Source organism: Rhinatrema bivittatum, chromosome 8 (assembly GCF_901001135.1).
Source record: "Rhinatrema bivittatum chromosome 8, aRhiBiv1.1, whole genome shotgun sequence".
In the NCBI taxonomy this organism is placed as follows: Eukaryota; Metazoa; Chordata; class Amphibia; order Gymnophiona; family Rhinatrematidae; genus Rhinatrema; species Rhinatrema bivittatum.
This window is the reverse complement of record NC_042622.1, coordinates 205,624,794-205,646,816: the sequence shown is the minus strand read 5'-3', so window position 1 is coordinate 205,646,816 and position 22,023 is coordinate 205,624,794. Positions and strand designations below refer to the sequence as shown.

The following is a 22,023-nucleotide window of genomic DNA, read 5'->3' as shown; positions in this document are numbered from 1 at the left end:
AGCAACATGTGACTCACAAATGAAAAAATAAACTTATTCTCTCTAACTCTGGCAGAGGCATTTCATGCAGCCCTAAAACATAAATTACAAGTATGGTATGATCTAGTACTGTTTTCTTTAAAATATAAAGTTTAAACCGTAGCAAACAGGATAAAAGCTACACTATACCGTCTCAGAAGCAGCCATTACAGGAAGACACTGAAAGAGGAAGAGCTACTTCCAGACTACAGCTCCCACAATGCACAGTGAGGTGTCCTGTTTAGTTCCTGTTTCTGTAAGATTTTCCACGGTAGAAGGTTTGTGCGATTGCCTGCTATCCCCAACGGGGCTCAAAATGATACTACTTTGTATTAATGAATAAACTCCGTAGGCAATAACGTTATATGCTATTTCCCCTAACAGGCTTGTTAGCGGTAGGTTTAACCTCGGGTTTTGTTTTTCTAATTTAAATTTGCAAACACCTCAAATAGGGGAAATAAAAGGGGAGGCGAATGATCCCTGTTTAGTAACTTGGTTTACAAAAACACTGCTGTACTTTCAAATGGGAATACACGGTAGGAGATCGTCTTTTTTTTTTTAAGTGAGCTCGTTTCTAATTAAGGTTTCAATATACTTTTTCTCCCCCCCCAAAAAAAAATACATTAAAAAACTATTTAAATCAAATAGTGCAAGGACTGTTTCCTTCCACTAACATTTTCATAGCATTTGTGTTTTCTGATTTGGGGACATTTAAAAACATGACAATTTCCGTGAAATGCTGCACACTCCCACACATAACATTGAATTAAACCCGTCTTTTGTCAGATAGATAGAAGTGCAGCAAAAAAAAAATCAAGCAGATTTTGGCGTGATTGAAATTTCGGCAAGCCAGAGTCACTTTACATCCAATAATATGTTAAGGACACATAAATAGGATTGCCAAGGGTGCGGCTTTTTTCCGCACGGTCCTGATTTTTGCATGTGTCTACGGTAGCTAGAAGGATGACGAAAAAATCTGGAACTTGGCCGCCGTCAAACCCTTCAGCCATCAAGCAAATTGGCATCTATAGCCAAGTGAAAAATGGTGCCTGCTTCCTCCCTATTCACATCAGAAGCTAGGAGACTGTTAAATATTTTTCGTGTTTTTTTTTTTAAATCAAAACAATCCTATAATTCAATAGAAGCGAAAAAGGCATCCACTAATAAAAGTAATGAGGAGCGCTTGGCTTGCAGTTTAATAATCTATTTCCAAGGCAGAGAAGGATTTACTAAAGAACCTTAATAAATTGCCATGTTGTGAAGAGGCTGCTATGTGACATCAGGACCCTACTCCTTGAGGAGGCCTAATTTGGCAAAAACCATGGTCTAGATTGGAGTAGAGTTCCTTTCCAAGAGCCAATGAATTCACCCTCTCTTTTATGAAGTTTTGGGAAATCGATACATCTCCAGTTCAATAAGATAACTCCTTTGAAGTTTACAGTTACCAACTATTTTGAATAAGTATTAGAATTTAAATTACAACTACTACTACTTAGTGTTACTATAGTGCTATATGAAGTACACAGCACTGTACCAACAACACATAAAAAGACAGCAGTCCCTGCTCAATAGAGCTTACAATCTAACAAGACAAACATACAGAGCAAGAGACTTGGTGCATTTTATGTTTAATTCTGTTTATTAATACATTGAAAACAAGCCAGGGTGTGTGTACTCTGCTACACCCTGACAACAAGTGCACAACCATACAAACAAGCAGACCCATATCTCCCTCCCCTCCCTTTCCCCACCCCCCAAGCCCCCTTCCATCAACAAGGCCGACAGAAAATAATAAGAAAATAAATTATAATAAAACCACTTAAATGTCTGACATCATCCAACTATGATTATGAAGTTAAATCATTTAAGATTAAGCTTTGTGCTTGGGGAGATAGATGTTGCAAGTATAAATTCCAAATTTTCAGGAAAAATTGGTGCTTCTTATGAAGCTCCATTTGCTCAACGTATTTTGCCAAATGGCAGGTTTGAAAAATTGCATTCTTTAATTGTCCAGTGGTAGGAGGGACACCACTTGTCCCTTTTTGTAATATACTTTTTTTTAGCTAATAGAAACATAGAAAATGACGGCAGAAGAAGACCAATCGGCCCATCCAGTCTGCCCAGCAAGCTTCACACTTCTTTTTTCTCATACTTATCTGTTTCTCTTGGCTTTTAGTAACCTTAGGTTCTATTTCCCTTTCACCCCCACCATTAATGTAGAGAGCAGTGATGGAGCTGCTTCCAAGTGAAATATTAAGTTTGATTAGTTGGTTAAGCGGCAGCATAGCTCTCTGCCGTTGAAGCAGAGATATGCGTGAAGTATTAGTTTTACTTCTCCCCTGCCGTTGAAGCAGAGAGCAAATGCTGGATATGCGTGAAGTATTAGTTTTTCTTCTCCCCTGCCTTTGAAGCAGGGAGCTATGCTGGATATGCATTGAAAGTGAAGTATGCCTTGAAGGTCACATTAACTATCATCTAATATTGAAATGCCTAATAATTGATAATTGAATAAGCCTAATAATTGGTAATACCTATAGCCCATGAACCCATCCTTGTTTTTTTTCTTTTTTTAATTTGGAGATGGCAGCCCTCCATCCTTCCGCTCCGTGAAGGTGGAACACCAACCACTGGCCGCTGGCATCCCGCTCCGTGAATGCCTCTGTGGCTAATAAGAGCACCTTCCAGCACCACAATTTTATGTATCCTGTGGGGAATGTATAAGTATGTAGATCATCAAATAAGAACACTTTAACATCAAAAGCTAATGTCACAGTCATGATTTCAGACAATAGATTCTGCATATCTATCCAATAAGCTTGAATATGGTTACATTCCCAAAAACTATGCCCCAATGTCCCTAACTCATGCTGACATTTCAAACATCATGCAGAGGGTACTAAATTATATTTAAATTCCTGAGACTGAGAATACAAGGCCAGAAGTATGAATTTAAACTGGGTTTCCCTCATGGGAACACTGATAGTAATATTACGAGCTCTGGAAAGATAACTAAAGAGAAAATCCTCCCATTATGTCTATATTTAACACCCGATTCCAAATCAGCGCTTCCCTCTCCAAACCAGGCTCCCTGTAAGGATTCCTCAGCATCTTGTATCAGAAGGAAACAGAATCGCAATCTGCATCGTCCACATCAGACAATTCCAGCTGAATTTCCCGCTGGCCACATCGCAAGGCATCAAGGTCCAAAGACCTAAGGTAGTAACACAATTGAAAGTGCGCAAACCCCTATCTATCGGGCCGATACAGTAAAACATACGGGAGAGCCAGCAAGCGTCCACTCTCCCGTCACATGCCCAGGCCACTTTCCTGGGCGCGCGATTCACTAAGTAAAGGTATGCAAATTAGGGCCCGCGGTAATAAGGAGGCGTCCCTAGCATCACCTTATTGACAGAAGCAACAGCTGTCAGCAGATTTGACAGCCGACGCTTAATTTTACCGGCGTCGGTTGTCAAACCCGCTGACAGCCACGGGTTCAGAAAGCGGACGCCGGCAAAATTGAGCATCTGTTTTCCAACCCGTGGGCAGGTTTTTTTTATTTTTGGGGCATCTGACTTAATATCGCTATGAAATAAGTCGGAGGGTGTACAGAAAAGCAGTTTTTTCTGCTTTTCTGTACACTTTCCTGGTGCCGGCCGAAATTGACTCCTGCCTTTTCCAGTCCCAATCTGCCATGTGCTTGCATTTGCATGTTGCGGGCGCTATTAGTTTCAGGGAGTTTGGCCGCACGTTTTCCACACGCTGTTACCCCTTACTGTATAAGAGGTAAAAATAGCCTGTCAAATGTGCAGCCAAACGGGGGCTAACGGTGCACTCAATTGAGCGCACCATACTGCATTGGCCCCCCCGTATGTAATATGTCAAATTTCACACAAAGCTTAGCAAAGGACAGACTCGAACTCTCTTACTGTGAGAACATTTTCCAGGATGGGCAGGAAATCAGATATACGATAATCAACATTGGTAAGCCTGCAGTACCAATGCTAGGTTTTTATTATAGGGACTATAAGAACACTACGCTGAAGATGAGTTAAAAGTTAAATGTGATCTATGTAAGATATAACTCTTGATGGGCAACCAAAGATGACCAATAATTAAGGAGGTAAAGAACGTCATCCCCATCAATCAATCCCCCACATGTCTCAAGTTACACGCTCCATTATAGTACTTCATATTTGCCAGTCCCAACCTGCCATGTGCTTGGGTCCATTAACTGAGTCAGATGTAGCCTAGGCCGAGCCTTGCGCCACACAAATTGACGCATTTGCCTCTCAATCCCAGCTATCTTCCCTCACGTCAACCAAGAGGGCAATGTTTGGAGTAAGTATAACCATTCTGGAAGGATTGACATTCAATATAAATTCACCAGTCCCATCAAATCAAAGGTAGGTCCATCCAAGAGTCTAAAAGAGTAAAGGTATGTCGAAGCACTAATTGAAAATTTTCTCCTTGTAGCTTGGACAAATCTCTATGTAAAATGATCTCCAGATATTTAAAGGCATCAGACACCCATCAAAAAGGAAAACGGTGTCCACAAATCGTTTTCACAGTGTCTATCATAGGTAAGGCTTCAGTCTTACCCAAACTGAGTTTGAACCACGATAACTCCCCATATACCTGGAACTCCTCCACGAGGGCCAGTAAAGAAGTATGTACATCCGTAACGTGGACCAATATATCGTCAGCAAATGCTGAGAGCTTAAACATGTGGTCCACCCCCCTTCCCATGGATAATCCTCTACTAGCCGCATTATTCCTAATCATAATCAACAAAAGTTCTAATGAGAGAAGGAATAGTAATGGGGAGAGTGGGCAGCCCTGCCGTGTACCTCTATACAGCTCAAAGTTCTCAGATGGGGTCCCGTTAACCAAAACAGATGCAGTTGGATTGCTGTAAAGTAGTTGCAATACTGCACGGAAATGGCCTTCAATACACACTACTTTAAGCACTTCCCACAAGAACAGCCAATGAACTAGATCAAATGCCTTCTTGGTATCAAAACTAAGAAGGAATGGTAAACTTCTTAGTTTACTATATTCCATAGAGGTCACCACTTTTCGCACATTGAACACCAAATTTCTCCCTTGTACAAACCCCACTTGGGAATCTCCAATCAGTCCCGGCATACAGCTAGCTAGCCTATCCGCCATAATCTTAGCCAATAATTTGACTTCAAAATTTAGCAAGGAGATAAGGCGATGTGATCCAGATAATAATTAATCACGGCCTGGCTTGGGTAAAACCACAATATAGGCCAAATTCGGTGTCCAAGGGAAACATCCTTGTGCTATAAGATCCTCATACATTTTCCCCAGGGGTAACAAGATCATCTCCCATTAATTTGAAAAATTCCCCAGAGTACCCGTCGGGACCAGGCACCTTCAAAAGTGGTGCTTGATAAATTACCCATTGTATCTCTTCCAGTTGAACTGGGGTATGTAGCTTATTTTTCTGGTGATCGTGAAGTTTTTGGCAAATTAACCCTTTGTAGATAAGCCGCAGTGTCCCCATCTGCAATAGAGGAGCTACTATATAATCTTGTATAGAATAGGCAGAATATAGTACTAATATCTTTGGTTGAATTCTTAATCTTACCAGAGACATCTTCAAGGTGTAATATATTTCAGGCCCCACCAATGTTTTGTTAAGTTAGCCAACATCCTGCCAGACTTATGGCCATATTGATAGAATATTGCTTTATAATACAACAATTTTTGGGTTTGCTGATGTAAAAGGGAGTTTAGTGCTGTCCGAACTTCCAAAAAGTGCAGTTTATTAATAGGCATCACCTGAGCTTCATAGACACGTTTTACCCTGCGTAATTGGTTTTCCAGAAGCAAGATTTTCTTAGATGTTCCTTTTCTGGCAGCAACATAAGATATAATTTCCCCTCGCAAGATTACCTTGGCTGTTTCCCAAAAGAGAGTAGACGTTCGTGTATGAGCCTCATTGTCCCATTCATATTCCTCCTATTTCTTGTGCATAAATAAGCAAGTTTGCTTACCGTAAATGTTAGTAATTATTAGGTGTGGAATGGTTATCTGCCACCTGCCCAAGCATCCACCCACTACTATCTCCCCCTTCGGAATACAACAGACTACTAACTCCGTTTGCAGAACATAACAGATTGCTAACTACAGCACAAAATATTGCTACTCCTATCTGATTACTCCTCCCACCAGATAGCGAGAATACAACATTTCTTCAGATGGATCTTTCCAATTTTTTAAGGATTTTTTTTTGGCTAAAATAGCCTCTTTCACCTCACCTTTTAACCATTACAGTAATCGTTTTGCCTTCCTTCCACCTTTCTTAATGTGTGGAATACATATGGACTGGGCCTCTAGGATTGTATTTTTAAACAATGTCCATGCCTGTTGAACACTTTTAACCTTTGCAGCTGCACCTTTCAGTTTTTTTCTAACTATTTTCCTCATTTTATAAAAGTTCCCTTTTGAAAGTTTAGTGGTAGAGATGCAGATTTACTTCTTGTCCCCCTTCCAGTTATTAGTTTAAATTTGATCATGTTATGATCACTGTTGCCAAGTGGCCCCACCACAGTTACCTCTCTCACCAAATCCTGCGTTCCACTAAGAATTAAATCTAAAATAGCTCCCTCTTTTGTTGGTTCCTGAACCAATTGCTCCATGAAGCAGTCATTTATTACATCCAGGAACTTTGTCTCTAGCAAGTCCTAATGTTACATTTACCAGGTCAATATTGGGGTAATTGAAATCTCCCATTATTATTGCACTGCCAAATTGGTTAGCTTCCCTGATTTCTCTTAGCATTTCATCATCTGTCTGATCATTTTGTCCAGGTGGACGGTAGTATACTCCTATCACTGTACTCTTACCCAACACATGGGATTTCTACCCATATAGATTCTACTGAGCATTTAGTCTCTTGTATGATCTTTATCCTGTTGGACTCTATAACCTCCCGGACATAAAGTGCCACACCCCCACCAAGTTGATCCTCCCTATCATTGCGATATAATTTGAATCCTGATATAGCACTGTCCCATTGGTTTTCCTCCTTCCACCAAGTCTCTGTGATGCCAATTATGTCAATCTCATCATTTGCTGCTATACACTCTAACTCTCCCATCTTACTTCTTAGACTTCTGGCATTGGCATACAGACATTTCAAAGTGTGTTTTTTGTTTGTATTAACAACCTGCTTTTCAGTTGTTAGGGATAATTCGGAAATCATTAGCTTCAGTGATTTTTTACATAGAGGTATATGAACTATGTTTGCATTTAATGGAACCTCTCTGTTGGGATGCCCTAGCTCTCCTGTTTCATTAGTATCCTTCAAGGATACATTTCTCCGAACCTGCACTGCTGAGTGACTGTCGGCTTTCCCCCTTTTCTAGTTTAAAAGCTGCTCTATCTCATTTTTGAAAGTTAGTGCCAGCAGCTTGGTTCCACTCTAAGATGGAGCCCATCCTTTCAGAAAAGTCTCCCCTTTCCCCAAATGTTTCCCCAGTTCCTTACAAAACTGAATCCCTCTTCCCTGCACCATCCTCTCATCCATGCATTGAAACTCTGGAGCTCTTTTTTTTTTAATTTTATTTTTATTGAAGTTTCAATTTCAAATACATTGAAAACTATGTTAAAAGAAAATAATAGAAATATAGCTTTCTTTTAACACACAAGTCATGAAATATGGTTAATTACATATTATAAAAATAATGGGAGAACCAAATAGCAAGCGGATTCACAAACTCTGGAGCTCTGCCTGCCTCTGGGGACCCGCACGTGGAACAGGAAGCATTTCAGAGAATGCCACCCTGGAGATTCTGGATTTCAGCTTCCTACCTAAAATCCTAAATTTGGCTTCCAGAACCTCTCTCCCACATTTTCCTATGTCGTTGGTGCCCACATGTACCACGACAGCCGGCTCCTCCTCAGCACTGTCTATAATCCTATCTAGGTGACACGTGAGGTCTGCCACCTTCGCACCAGGCAGGCAAGTTACCAGGCGGTCCTCACGTCCACCAGCCACCCTGCTATCTACATTTCTAATAATCAAATCACCAAAATGATGGCCGGCCTAACCCTTCCCTCCTGGGCAGTAGCCCTGGGAGACTTGTCCTCAATGCGAGAGGACAATACATCACCTGGAGAGCAGGTCCTTGCTACAGGATCACTTCCTGCTACACCAGGGTGATATTCTCCTACTGGGAGACCTTTCTGATCCAAGGCAGCACTGGGGCTGCCAGACTGGATTTGGGACTTGTCTGCTACTCTAGCCTCCAGAAATCGGACTCGTTCCCTAAGAGCCAGGGGCTCTTTGCACCGAGCGCACACATACAATCTCTCACATAAATCATCTCTAATTAAAAAATTTAGTGGGCTTTCTTCTTTCGATTAATTCTGTGCATGGAGCCTAGCAACATACCCCAGCCACCGACTCAAAACATTCTAACTAGACAGCACATGGCGCAAACCTCAGCACTTAATCTTGAAAAAATCGCCCTGCCTTTGGCCATCAGCCCCGCCCCTTTGAGGAGGAGTGTGAGTGCAGTTAGGGACCCGGAGGAACAAAAGATTGCCGGTGTTAAGATAGAAACTTAATTACATTGTATTTTAATTTGTTGTATTGTTATGAATTTGTGTATGTTTTAATATGTGCACCGCCTAGACCAGTGATGGCTAACCTATGAGACATTTTGGCTGACACGCGCAGCGTTTCAAGGACTTATCGAGAATTTTTTTTTTTTTATCGGCTGTGCCGAGCGTTTTCTTTTTCAGCTGCGCCGACCCTTTAAAATTTGTTTTTTTAGTATCCCCCTACCCTCCGGACCCCTCCACCAATGCCCCCGGGCGCAGGGAGGCTCATGCGGCGCAGCAATGAGGCTCAAGACAAAGATCGCATTTAAACGAGCTGATGCTCCTCCTCCTTCCTGTGCGGCCCCAGAAGTAAACGTTGCCGGAGCCGCTTGGGTAGGAAGGAGCAGAAGCATCAGCGCGTGCAGAAGAGGAGCAGCATTTGCGTTTACGGGCCGCCACGAATTCCAAGTCGCAGCGGTCCGAGAAGAGGAAGAGGCCCGGTAGCAGGGCTGCCGCGGCCCGAGAAGATCAGGGCCGCTGCAGAGCCCATCCTGCGGCGACCCGCGAAGAGGAGGCCCAGAGGTGAGAGAGAGGCTGAGGGTCTGTAGAGTGTGCTTGTATGAGATGAATTGAGAGATTGTGTGTGAGAGTGAGGACCTGAATGTTTGCAGAGACAGCATGTGAAAGCCTCTGTGTGTGTGTGTGTGTGTGTGTGTGTGTGTGTGAGAGAGAGAGAGCGAGCATGTGCCAGTGAGAGCCTGTGTGTATGATTGTATGAGAGAGCATGTGCCAGTGAGAGCCTGTGTGTATGAATGATTGTATGAGAGAGAGCATGTGCCAGTGAGAGCCTGTGTGTGTGTGAGAGAGAAATGCATGTGAGAATGAGAACCTGACTGTGTATTTGAGGGAAGAAGATGGAGAGAAAAGAAACAGAAAAAAAGACAATATAAAAGGAATTGGCAAAAAAAAAGGGAAGGTGGAAAAAAAAAGCCTGTGACCAACCAATTAGAAAACTAAGATCAGACAGCAAAGACAAAAAAAAAATAAAAAATTACTTTTTAGTGATTGGCACATGTAATTTTGGGAATGTGCAAGAATAGCACTTTCTCTACGGATTTCACAATGTACGAGATCAGCATGGAGAAAGTGGAAGCCCACGGGCCTGCACAGAGGAGGCAGCAGAACAGACTTCAGTGTCAGTAGCAGCAATCGCACCTCCCCAATAGCCATGTGGCAGCAGTGACAGTGGCAGCAGAGGAATGAGAGAGGTTCCGAGATTGCTGGCAAAAGAGAGGGGGCGTCTGACTTTAATGTGTGCATGTGTATGAATGGGACTCTGCTTGGGGGTGTATGTGTGTGAATGCATGGGTGCCTGCCTGGGGGTCTGTGTGTGTGAGAATGAATGTGTGCATGCCTGGGGGATGGGGAGGGAGTGGTGTGAAAATGAATGGGAGCCAATAAAAGAAACCGACTGACAGATGAAGTTTGTAACGCTTGCTTGGACTTGAAGTGTACGAAATACCAACCTTCAATTGAAGATTTAGTCAATGAAATTCAGCAACAAAAAAGTCACTAAGCAGGTAAGGTAAAGAATTATTTGTTTTTGCTTTATTAATAAATACAGTACATATATTAAAATTATAACTTTGTTATTGATTAGAGCTACAAATATCACAAAATTATGGATTTTTCTAGAAGTGACACACCACCCGAGTTATGCTCGGTTTTTTTTTATGAATTTTGACACACTGAGCTCAAAAGGTTGGCCATCACTGGCCTAGACTGATAGATTACTACCCCTTGGCGCGGTATATAAAAACTTTTAAATAAATAAACTTAACAGAAGAAGCAGTGGCTAGACTTTGTGAGACGTATAATGTTCCTATGACTGTAACTGACATAGTAAAATGAAAGAAGGTGGCCATTGAAAAATCAGCTAGAACTTTTAGACGCTTTCCTTTTTCAGGGGTGATTTAACCTGGCTCCCTAAGTACTGGGGCCCACAAGCTTCCAACCAAAGCCGTCCTGCCAGAGGTATAAACTCAAAGTGAGCCAAATCATTTTGAAAGTATAAATACTTAATTTAAAAAAATTCTTTAGTAAAAATCAGCTTTCAGCACCACTGTTTATTGGTAGCCTGTGATAAGAGAGGAAAGAATGTAAGGCGCTGGTTCTTTTTACAGTTTGTATGCTGTCAGGACCTGTTGAGCCCCGAAGCTGTTGCGTTCTGGGTCAGCAGCCCAGCTGAGAAACCCGCAGAAAGAAAAAAACAAGCTGTGGCTCGAACTAATTAAATCAACTTTAAAAAAAACAAAACACCTTAATTTATTTTGTTGAAAACAGACAGCACTATTAATTCTGGGAGTCTGTGCGGGGAAAGATCTACAGCCGTCTCTGTCCGTTGCCTGGGTAACCAGCGGAGGTGACGTAACTACCCGGAAGTACTATGCAGGCAGAGACTATTAACTTTCGTGTTAGTTTAGGGCTCTTCTGGTACAGGATATCCTGGCTCAGTCGTCGCTCCAGGTCCGGAATCTGGGGTTTGCATAGTTGCTTCACTGCCCGCCCGTATATGTGGTAAGCAGTCATGGAAGCGGTGGGTCAGGGTCCGCGCTGGGGCAGAGCTGTCCGCTCCTGCCTACCGGCGGTGGAGTTCACCCCTGCGGCTTTGTTGACAGCTGTGGGGTCGGTGGCGGTGTCCCTGCCCTCCCTTCTCCAGGCCAGAGGGACGGAAAGTGAGGCCTGCGGGTACTGCCTGGAGCCCGAGGCCACCCTCAGCAACCTGCAGGGTAAGGAGAGAAACCTGTTTAGAAAGTATGGGGCTCCTGTCTATTAGTAATGGTGAAGTCTGGTAGCCAGGTCTGGGTGGGGAGTAACAATATATATATATATATATATATATATATTTTTTTTTTTAAGTTTCTGGTTTGTGCGCACACACCATGTTTTCTTATGTACGATGTATATTTTGGATTAGCATGCTTTTTAGAACTCCTGATGCATTAGCATGTCATTAGCTTACTGCATCAAGAAGTAATTATTTTAGCTTGCAAATAAAGAAAATGAGCACCGAAACTCAGCGCATATTTTATCTCACATCTTATTAAACTGGGGCCATTTGCTATTAGTGTGCATTATTCCACTTCATGCTTTGCATCACAAATCACACTTGATTTTCAAAATATCTTAGGTCCCATATATTCCCCAACCATCCCCGGCCCCACCCCTGCTTTTACCCAAGGGCAAGCTGAGCTCTTCAGAGGCAGGAGTGATGCTCAGCTGCTCCTTCTCTGCCAGCTGCAAGATTCAAGATGGCACTGACTGAACCACATCTCTTCCTGAAAGAAACTGCATGTGCTATTAACCATAGTGTATGTGCAGAGCAAAGAACAAATATGATAGGTACCCCATCAAACTGCCTTTCACAATATATAGATATATATATATATAGAGAGAGAGAGAGAGAGAGGTAGTACATGCAAATCTATCCCCATCAAAAAAAAAAAAATATATATATATATATAGTGCCTCTATTGTAATCAAATATATCTCATGCATATTCATGGTGAATATCCTAAAAACCTGTCCCATTTGTGGCTCTTGAGGACTAGAGTTGGCCACCTCCGATATAAATAAGACAGATTTGCACAGTTTGTGCTGTGATTTTTTGCCTGTCGTGTTTGTCTGCTCTGTGCATGCAATAGGAGGATATAATGCACACTCATTATAACTAGCTCGCACACAGGCCGATACAGTAAGGCGCAGCCGCGGTTACCCTGCTTCTTACCCACTTTGTACCCACAATTTGGCCGCGTAAGTCCAACCCGCGATTCATTATCCCTTTTAACCCATCCTTACTGCTTCTTTAAATCAACGGGTAACCCTTTCCGCCTGCGGCATGTATATGAGATGTAAACGATCGGATTAGCTATTCCCTCCCATACAGTAACGTGCGCCCCAATTATTGCCTTTTTAACCTGCAGTTTTGCCGCGTGTTTAACCTGCTAATTTACCGCCTACCCTTACTCCTGCGTTAGTGTGGAGCGTCAGGTCAGAGAGATGAAATTTCACGGGCAAACGACCCCCTCACCCCCCGGGACAAGACCTATAGAGAAGCCAGGATCGGACAAACTTCCCCCAGCCCCCGCTCACCTGCCCTGGCTGCATCCATGGGTGCCGGTCTCCGGAGCAGCCCCAGTTCTCTCTCCCCTCTTCCTGGGGGCAGCCGGCGGCGAGAGCGGCTTCAGCAGCCCAAAGGCGGATCGGGCGCTCCCCATGCGAGGCAGCTTCCAGCAGCCCCTGCCGGCGAGGGTGCATGAACGCCCGGCTGGACGTCCGAGGTCATGGCGTGCGCTCATGGCAGCGAAGGTGGACGCTTCTTGGACGCAGCTTGCATTTGTATGCCATTTAAATACTGTATCGAGTGGTATGTGATCCGAACTGTGCGCGCAGCAAACGAGCAGGTGCCCGGCACTGCCACACTTTTTCAACCACGTCCTTACTGTATCGGCCTGACAGTGAGGGGCCAATATAGTAAGGTATATTAGGCTGAGTACACATTTTAACTTCTGTTTCTGCACACACTTTTTGTGTGCTAAAATCCTTATTAAATCAGGAGTAAACTTGCACAGACAAAAAAATGTATGTAGGGATGGAAGTTAAGTTTAATACAATTTGATATATAATTCATCATCTATCACAGCACTTAATGTTGTAATAACATCAAACAGAACACAACATAAAGATCAAACAACTAAAATCTAATTTTAAAACTAAATGAAAAATTTTGAATAAATGTTAAAATATGTGCAAAAATGTTTTGTCAAATTTTAGAGTTTACTCCTCCCACAAAGGCCACAGAGTGATGTACAATATGATCAAATAGAGAGACCCCAACAATAAACAGTAATCAGATAAATGTAAAATCAAAAAGATAAAATGCAGGAAATATAACAGCTAGGTTTATATTAATTAACTGTTCCATATAAATCCCATGTTAATGAAGGTATTAGTTATTACTCCCTAATTCAAAGATGTATATAGGCTTAACTTGAATTTCTCTAAGGCTGGTAACTTAACTCCTTGGTCAGAGGTGAGGTAAAGTTAACTCACATTTCTGGGGCTGGTATTAGTCTATGCTGCTGTTCCCCAGTGTGCTCCTAACTCAGTATTTTGTAATTGATCCATATTTTTCTATCCTATTCCATGCAGTGTCAAAAACTTGTGGGGAGGTGGGTGGATTTCTTGTGGACACATCTTGCCAGACAGTTTTCAGAATGTGGTGCAGCCAATATACCTTTTCAGTGGAGACTGGAAACAGCTTGATTTTGAATAGTGTTTCACAATAATGCCTCAAAAAAAAAAATAAGCTTAAGCACCCAAGAGGCATACAGTTACTCAACCAGAGAATAATTGCTACTTTATGTGTAAAATAAATCAAGATACAGAAAACCGGATCTTATTTTCTTAAGTATAGCAACTTAAAAGATAGAAAATATAAAGTAGGGCTAAGTGGTAAATTTTTCCCAATGGAAAACTGTGAATAGTGGAGTGCCCCAGGGATCTGTTCTGGGATCGATGCTTTTTAATATATTTATAAATTACTGGAAATGGGAACAAGTGAGATTATCAAATTTGCCCATAACACAAAATTATTCAGTTGTCAGATCACAAGAGGATATTGCAGAACTGGAAGACTGGGCATGCAAATGAAATTTAATGTAGAAAAGTGATGCACTTAGGGAAGAGTAACCCAAATAGTAGCTAAACAATGCAAGGTTCCACTTTAGGAATCACCAGTCAGGAAAAGGATCTAGGTGTCATCGTTGAAAATACAATGAAATCTGCTCAGTGCGTAGCAGCATCCAAGAAAGCAAATAGAATGCTAGGGATTATTAGGAAAGGAATGAAAAATAAAACAGAATATCATAATGCCTCTATATCACTCTATGGTGTGACCTTATCTTGAGTATTGTGTTCAGTTCTGGTCACCACATCTCAAGAAAGATACAGCAGAATTAGAAAAGGTACAGAGAAGGGCAACCAAAATGGTAAAGGGAATGGAACAATTCCCCTAAGGAGAAAGGCTAAAGAGGTTAGGACTCTTCAGCTTGGAGAAGAGACAGCTCAGGGGAGATATGATCGAGGTCTATAAAATAATGAGTGGAATGGAAAGAATAAATGCTAGTCAGTTGTTTACTCTTTTGACAAGTACAAAGACAATTAGGTTACCGGGTAATACATATAAAACTAATAAGAGAAAACTTTTTTTTTTTTTTTACTTAATGCATAATTAAGCTCTGGAATTTGTTGCCAAAGGATGTGGTGAAAGCTATTAGTATAGCTGCATTTATAAAAAGGTTTGGACAAGTTCCTGGAGGAAAACTCCATTAACAATTATTAAGGTAGAATTGCAGAAATCCACTGCTTATATTTGGGATAAGCAACTTGGAATCTGTCCCTTGGGATCCTCCTGCCAGGTACTTGTGACCTAGCTTGGCCACTGTTGAAAACAGGATACTGGGCTTGTTGGACCCTTGGTCTGACCCAGTATGGCAAGCCTTATGTTTTATGTATAGATTTTTCAGAGTGTGACTTCCTGGAAATGAGTTCTAATCACATGCATTTAGACTGTGTACTTGCCTTGACATGTTTAGGAAGTTTGCATGTTGTGCCCAGCATTGAATCTTTCCATCACCCCAGTTGTAGACAACCATTATAATGGGTTCTGATCTCACATGTCCAGCCAAGGATAGCTTTTGTTGACATCTGCTGCTGATCAGAGAATTTGTATATATTTTCATTCTTGGGCCCTTTTTACTTTTCTCTCTTCCTAAACATTTCCCCCCCATGTTCACCCCATAGATAAGGTTACATGTCTTTGAGCATTTGCTGGCCTTTCCATGCTATAACGTTGTTCTTCCTTCCTTCAAAATTCAATGTTTTTATCTTTTAACTGCACCAGTTTGGTTTTATTTATCAAGCACAGATGTGTGGTAATCTCTTTGAAAGTGGGAAGAGGTAAATTGTAGACCTGTGTTTAAAACTGAAAATGAGAGAACAGCTGAGACAACCTACAAAACTGTTTGGTTTTTTTTCTTTAGTCCTTTAAATCTGGCCCTAAAAATATTCCTTATGCAAATGACTAAGTCAAGACCGGAGAGTGTGATTCCACCAAGTCTTGCTAAGGGATAGAGGAGTGTACTTAATATCAGGATCTGGTGCACAATTGCTTTACCTTTTGTGCCACATTTAAAGTTTGCACAGAATCACACAGTAAAGAGAAATAGTGCAAGAAAAATTTTTTTTTTTTTTTTTTGCACAATTTTAAAATAGAATAAGTTTGCCCAGGGCATAAATTTGGCACTCTGAAAAAACATGCCAAAACAGGTGCATGTGGGATAGTGCCCCAGAGCTTTTGCCTTTTTAGTGGTTTTCCTTCTCCTTAGATGGGGTTGGGCATTGCTTGTGCATTATTAAAGCTTACTGTGACTTTCAGCCCAGATAATGACCACTTACCTGCTTGGGAAGTAATAGCGCAAAATGCATTAGGACCTTGAGTGAATAAAAGGTTCTGTATTTATCCAAATCTTCATTGTTAATCAGGACTGGCCTCCATGCAGGCATATAAGATGATGCCTTTTTCCAGAAGAACATATATCATTGCAATATTTCAGTGAGTGAAATAGGCTGGCCACTGGAGTGCTGTCCATTGGAGTGCCTTGATGGACTGGGCCACCTGCACTGGTGTTTGCAAGATCCCAGATGTCAGTAACAATTATAACCTTTGAAACCTGTGCACACTGCTCGCTGTTTTTCCAGTCTGACAGCTTTGTGTTTATTTCCTCTCTGATCTAATTTCTCTTTCAGTTCACAGGTTGATCACCTATATATTTTTTCATGAAGACCTGACCTCCTTGCTTTGCAGCTGCATGCTCATCTGGTATTTTGGAGGTGGGTTTGAGGCAAATGTGGGCACCGTGAAGCACTGCCTGTTCACCTTGGTGTTTGCGGTCTCCTCTGCGCTGCTTTACCTCACTTTCCATGCTATGCCATTTGGATACGGAGGACAGGAGCGCACCCAGGGCTACACCACTGTCGCCTTTGCTATGGTTAGCGCTGCCACCACCCGCTCCCGAATGCGGCGCCTGCTGCTGCTTGGCTTCATGATCCCGACCATGCTGGTCCCATGGCTTTTTCTCTTTGTGACCCTTTTTATCCCTCACATGTCTGTTGTTAGCAACCTCTGCGGAATCCTAGTGGGATTAATGTGTATCCTTTTATAACCAGTCAGTCATTTTGAATAAGTTTGTAAAATCCTAGGGTTTGGAAGGCTGGAGAGGTCAGACAGGCTTGGGTCCTGGCAGCAGATGATTCGGTGTAATCCATACATTAACTTTGTCTCTCTCTTTTTTTTTTAAACCCCTCTTTGATAGCTTGATTCATTGACATCAGCACATCCTTTCCCTGCATATACAGTGCTACTTATGCCAGAGGAAAAATCATATTTTAAGACCAATTATTTTCTTGATCATTGGGAAGGGCTCTTGTTGAGTGATGTGATGCTGTGACTGCCCTCTGATCCCCTTCCTGCCAGGCCCTGTCATAGAATAGGGTCACTGGAGCAGATGTGGGAGTGGTGGTGTTTGGTTATTTACATCAGGTGCTTTTATCCCAAGCATCTTTCCAGCTGATATAAATTGTGTGAGGAGGAGGCAGAAATTAACTGAGGGTATAAGAGACAATGAAAAGGAAATGAGCAGGAAAGGATGGAAAGTCACTGAAAAGAGGTGCTTATTAATGTCATTTTAAACACCTTTGGGCAAGCGGTAAGTAAGGTTCTGTCTTGATTAAACTTGTTCATGTAATGTGCTGAGCTCAGTACAGATGACATTGAATTTATTATATTCATTTAATTTTAGGAGGTCCTAGCAATTTTCCCCTATTCCTTTGAGTTTTCAGCTCAGAACCAAGGCACAATGAGCCTTCTTGTGTGATTACCAAGGGATTTTATTTTTCCTTCCCAACACACACATCCAAGTCCTTGCAGCAAAAGTCCTGAGCCAGAGGCCACACCCTAAGGTTCTGCCCTAAAACCAGCCACTATTTTATTTGTATTCTGCTTTTCAAGCACTGCACAGCAAATTACAATTTAAATACCTCTGGTTCAAACTTAGATTGTGAGCCCACTGAGGATAAAGTAACTTGCTCAAGGTCACAAGGAGCGGGGGCAGGATTTGAACCCTGGTTTCCAGCCCACTGCTCTAACCACAAGGCTACACCTCCACTAGCTGCTGCTGTTGTACCGTGCCTGCAACATCCTAAGAGCTAGGAGCATTGCCTCTGCAGCATCCCCAGTCCTGGCTGATCTGGGGAGCAGAAGACTTGACCCAGTAATCACATTTGGACGCTCTGCATTGCACTGCTACTGAGCTAACCCCCTTGCAGTATATTTTTTTTATTGTTTGTTTTTTATTTTTCTGTCCATTTGCTCCTAAATACTAAATTTAATTGTTCCCCCACATTAAGCTTTTTCATTTTTTGTTTCTGTTACAAGAGTCAGGAGACAAGTTTCAGTAATGTAAAATAATGTAGTTAGACCACCATGTTGTTCACTTTGGGAATTTGTTGTCTATCATAAAAATCTTTTAGCATTAGGAATCTTAGTCAGCTTGAATTGAGAATATCTGATCTCCACAAGAGGGCAGTCCACATTCCATGCTAAGCTATCCGTAAAGAAAAACCTGACTTTCTTTGTGTTTCTATTGATCATAGATTGTATGCTTTTCAGGATAGAAACAGAAGGGGTGATTTCACTACATCTAGTCTGAGCTGGAAATGAGGAGAACTTGTGGCATGTAATTTCACATCACCTCTGCCACTGACAACTTATGTGATACTGGGCAAACTGCTGTTTTGTTTCTTTCACGTTTCTAGAAGTGCAGTCAGATCATCTTTCCCTAACGAGACTGCATATATGTTTCTGAAGTATTCTAAATATAAAAAAAAAAGTGTTGTATAAATCCAAATTATAGGCGTGAATAAATACTTCTTTTGGAAAATGTGATTGGGAAGCCTATGCATAACCACCTTTCTTCTTTTTCCCTGGAGCCTTCTGCTGTTTTTTCTTTAACACACTGCTACCCTCAGATGGCCTAGGTGGCTGCTTTTTCCTTGATCCTCCTGAGGCCACCATATCCAGGTTGGACCAAAAACTTCCTTTCCGTTTGTTGAAGAGGATCCCAGGCCTGAAATATGTGCCAGGTTCAGCAGCAGAAAGAAGAGCTGCTCAGACCAGGAAGTAAGTCTGAAGTCCAATAATCAGTGGCTGATGATCCACAGACCTGCAGGAAGTGATCTGTCATTGGGCAGCCATCCAGGCAAATCGTGATTTGCAAAGTTGTGCAGTCTTTCTCCCACCCCCAGGATGCAATGGCACAACATAATTCAATGTGTGTACAGAGAGCATTTGACTTCATGAGCTGTATACCTACTCCTTCCATATTGGCTATGCACTCAAATCAGCCAAGCCCAGGGCTTATGAGAATCTCATGAGTGGGCATCGAACAGGTGCATATGTCCAACCACAGCCTTTCCTAATGGCTGAATGAAGTGACTCTTGATCACATCACATGCCTTTTCACTGGATCCCATCACAAGAACCACTACTACTTTATAAATTGGTATTTCCATTATTTTCATGTAAAATGCATATGGAACCTTGTTTTCTTGTTGCACTATATTTTGTGCTTGTGTATTTTTTTTTTTCACTCTAGCTTATGTTCTTCTTCCTTTTCACGGTGGTCTAAGTGTTTTGATAGTGCCCTTTTTTTTTTGTTTGTTTATTTAGGTGCCTCTTCAGTAGGCATGCTTTGTGTGTACTACAATGTCTGATGCTATAAAGCATTGCTGCACATTACCTCTGATCACAAGCGACAGAGTGGCAATGAGGAGTTCTCAAAAGTTATTTCACCTAGGAAATAAAATATCTTAAAAAAAGAAATATCCATCATGATGTTTGTCTAAATAGCAACTGACATAATTACAGAAATAATCTTAGTAGTATAGCTTTAAAATAAAACCGGTCTGCTGTGCACTGCCATTATTTCAAAAGTGCAGAACGCCAGCATTAATATTTTCCTTAGTATCAAGTAGTGCAGAGTTGCCATATTGATCCTGGAGGGAACTATATTGTACAATTATTGGATCGACATACTTACCTAATAAGGGGGAATTTCTGCCCCTAAACACTCTAGATTTAACTGTTTGTCTTGATAACATATATTATAATTCTACAGTTTATTAAATTGGCCCAGTAACTGTTATGACAACCTACAAATCTGTATCAAATAAATGGGTTACCTTTTAGGTGGTTAATGAATTGAAGTAACGCTCCTCTTCATCTTGCCACAAATCTTTCATACCTCTAGAAATCGATCAGGTTTAGTACATTGGGGCAGATTTTAGACACTGAATCTGATTGGTCTGTACTAATTAATCACAAATGATGTTGCAAACTGATCTTTGCATAGTGTAATTTATGACACTGTCCCAAAAGTGGCTTCTCCCAGGGTTTCAGGAATATTGGTTTTGGGGGGGGGGGAAGAAGAAGAAGAAAGGGAGGGAACATGCTGGCCAAACATCCTGCCTAAGCTGCATCTACAGGCGTCCTGTTTGCATGCAGCTCACCTCAAGTAGCAAAAGCAAAATGGTCCTACTCGCGTCCCTCCCTCTGACTAGGCTCTCTCTTAGACTTTAGATAGCAAAGATCCCTTGATCCACTAAAGCAGCCCTGTTCCCAAGGTCAGTCTGTAGAGTACTTGCCCCTCGAGATTAGATTAGATTAGACTAAGCTCCACAGAGCAGGGACTGCTTCTTCTGGGTCTGTATAGCACTCTCTCCACTCCTTGTAGTGCTATGTGAACCTTCACTAGTATTAATACTGAATTGTTTGCCATAAGAAATGTGAACTTTATTTACTTTGGCCTATTGTTTTGTCTTCTAAAGCAGAGCCCCTAACACACTATTTTATAAAGTTAATGAAAAGAGAGGACCATAAAACTGAGAGAAGGTTGTAAATACATATACCAGGTGAAGAATATAGCTTAAGCAACATGTAAAAGTGTAGCAGAGTAGGATGTCTTGAATGGCTGGAGAAAGGCAAGTCGAATGATAAAGTATAAACGGGGAAAAGGCACAGTATCTGGATGATGTCCGATATACACTTATCTAGAAGCTCATGGCCAGTTGGGTTTTCAGGATATCCATAATGAATATGCATGAGGCAAATTTTGTCTATGCTGGGTCTTGGGTACATGCAAATTTATCTTCTACCTATTTGCTGTGGATGTCCTGAAAACCTGTCTGGCTCTGGGGTTAGAGCAGAACTGAGCTACATAATTGATTATCTTTTGGCCAAAAAGATTCATCTTCCTCCTCATTTGGACTTTCCCGAGCCAGTCTTTCAGAACTACATCGCCTTCCTTCACAGCTCCCTGGAGCTTTTCTCCCATGTTTAACCTGCCACCCAGCCACTACAGTGACAACGTGACTGTACTTCACGTGTAGACTGAGTCTGATCGGCAGGTGGTGCTGTTGAGTCACAGCTGGGGACTCCCTCTCCCTGGAAGCTGTGGATGCTGCTTTAGCAGAAGCCAGGCTTGGGAACTGACCCCACCTCTTCTGTATGATGGTGCAGAGCACTGCTACTGAGCCATCTGCCCTACCAAGAGCTTCATTTTTTTTTAACTTTATTACACTGCACAGTGAGTAATGTTAACATTTTTCTTTCTCTTTGTTTTCTTGCTTTAGGATAAATCCACCACCAGGATCATATCCCACCCAACAGTATTATTATCCTCAGCCAAGCTTTCCTGCCTCTAACACAGCACCTCATAGTATGCCTCCAGAACCTGCGTTACAGAACAGCTACACACCAGGCCATAGCCAAGGGCCCTCTTTCTTAACAGCAAACGCAACAGCCCATGGAACACTACATGGGCAAAATCACCCAACCACTGGACTAGCATCACATGGACACTACTTTAGTCAGTCTGAATCCTCTCCCTCTCAAACTGCGTTCCCTTCACTGACCTCTGGCATGCATGCTGAAGCCAAAGCAGAACCCACAATGGGTTCCTGTTTGTCCGAGGTGGTTACTGTACCAGCAGGGGCTTTAGGAACTCAGACTAACTAACGAAAGCTTCCAAAGCAGAGACTAAGCTCATTGCTCAGGGTTTACACACTTGCCTTCTCGAAATAAGCATTGCTTAGATCCAGGACTTCAGTTTATGTATTGTGATAGCTTGACAGCTCCGCTCCAGGATAGCAGCTATGGTGATGGACATAATTGGTCATTTCCCTGTACGTACCTGGATCAGTCCAGACAGTGGGTTATGTCCCCAATCTAGCAGATGGAGTCAGCACAAG

The 22,023-nt window shown here is 42.0% G+C and overlaps 2 protein-coding genes across 5 annotated transcripts in view; one reads left to right on the top strand and one right to left on the bottom strand.

The window, feature by feature from the left end:
* Positions 1-520, bottom strand: part of LOC115097163 (small integral membrane protein 30-like) — an 8,894-nt gene extending 8,374 nt beyond the window's left edge. For both annotated transcript variants that reach the window (XM_029612720.1, XM_029612719.1), the window contains exon 1: positions 169-520. The gene's annotated coding sequence lies outside the window, so the exon portion shown is untranslated. The remainder of the gene's footprint in view (positions 1-168) is intronic.
* On the top strand, positions 191-22,023 carry RHBDD2 (rhomboid domain containing 2). Of its 3 annotated transcripts, none has more exons than XM_029612717.1 (4): positions 191-296; positions 16,465-16,866; positions 18,745-18,895; positions 21,406-22,023. In XM_029612717.1, the coding sequence occupies exons 1-4, from the start codon at positions 239-241 to the stop codon at positions 21,788-21,790; spliced, it is 996 nt and encodes a 331-aa protein (XP_029468577.1). In that variant the 5' UTR covers positions 191-238; the 3' UTR covers positions 21,791-22,023. The 3 variants fall into 3 exon arrangements, with proteins under 3 accessions (XP_029468577.1, XP_029468576.1, XP_029468578.1); XM_029612716.1 differs by lacking the exon at positions 191-296 and adding an exon at positions 10,873-11,384; XM_029612718.1 differs by lacking the exons at positions 191-296; positions 21,406-22,023 and adding exons at positions 10,873-11,384; positions 19,445-20,122.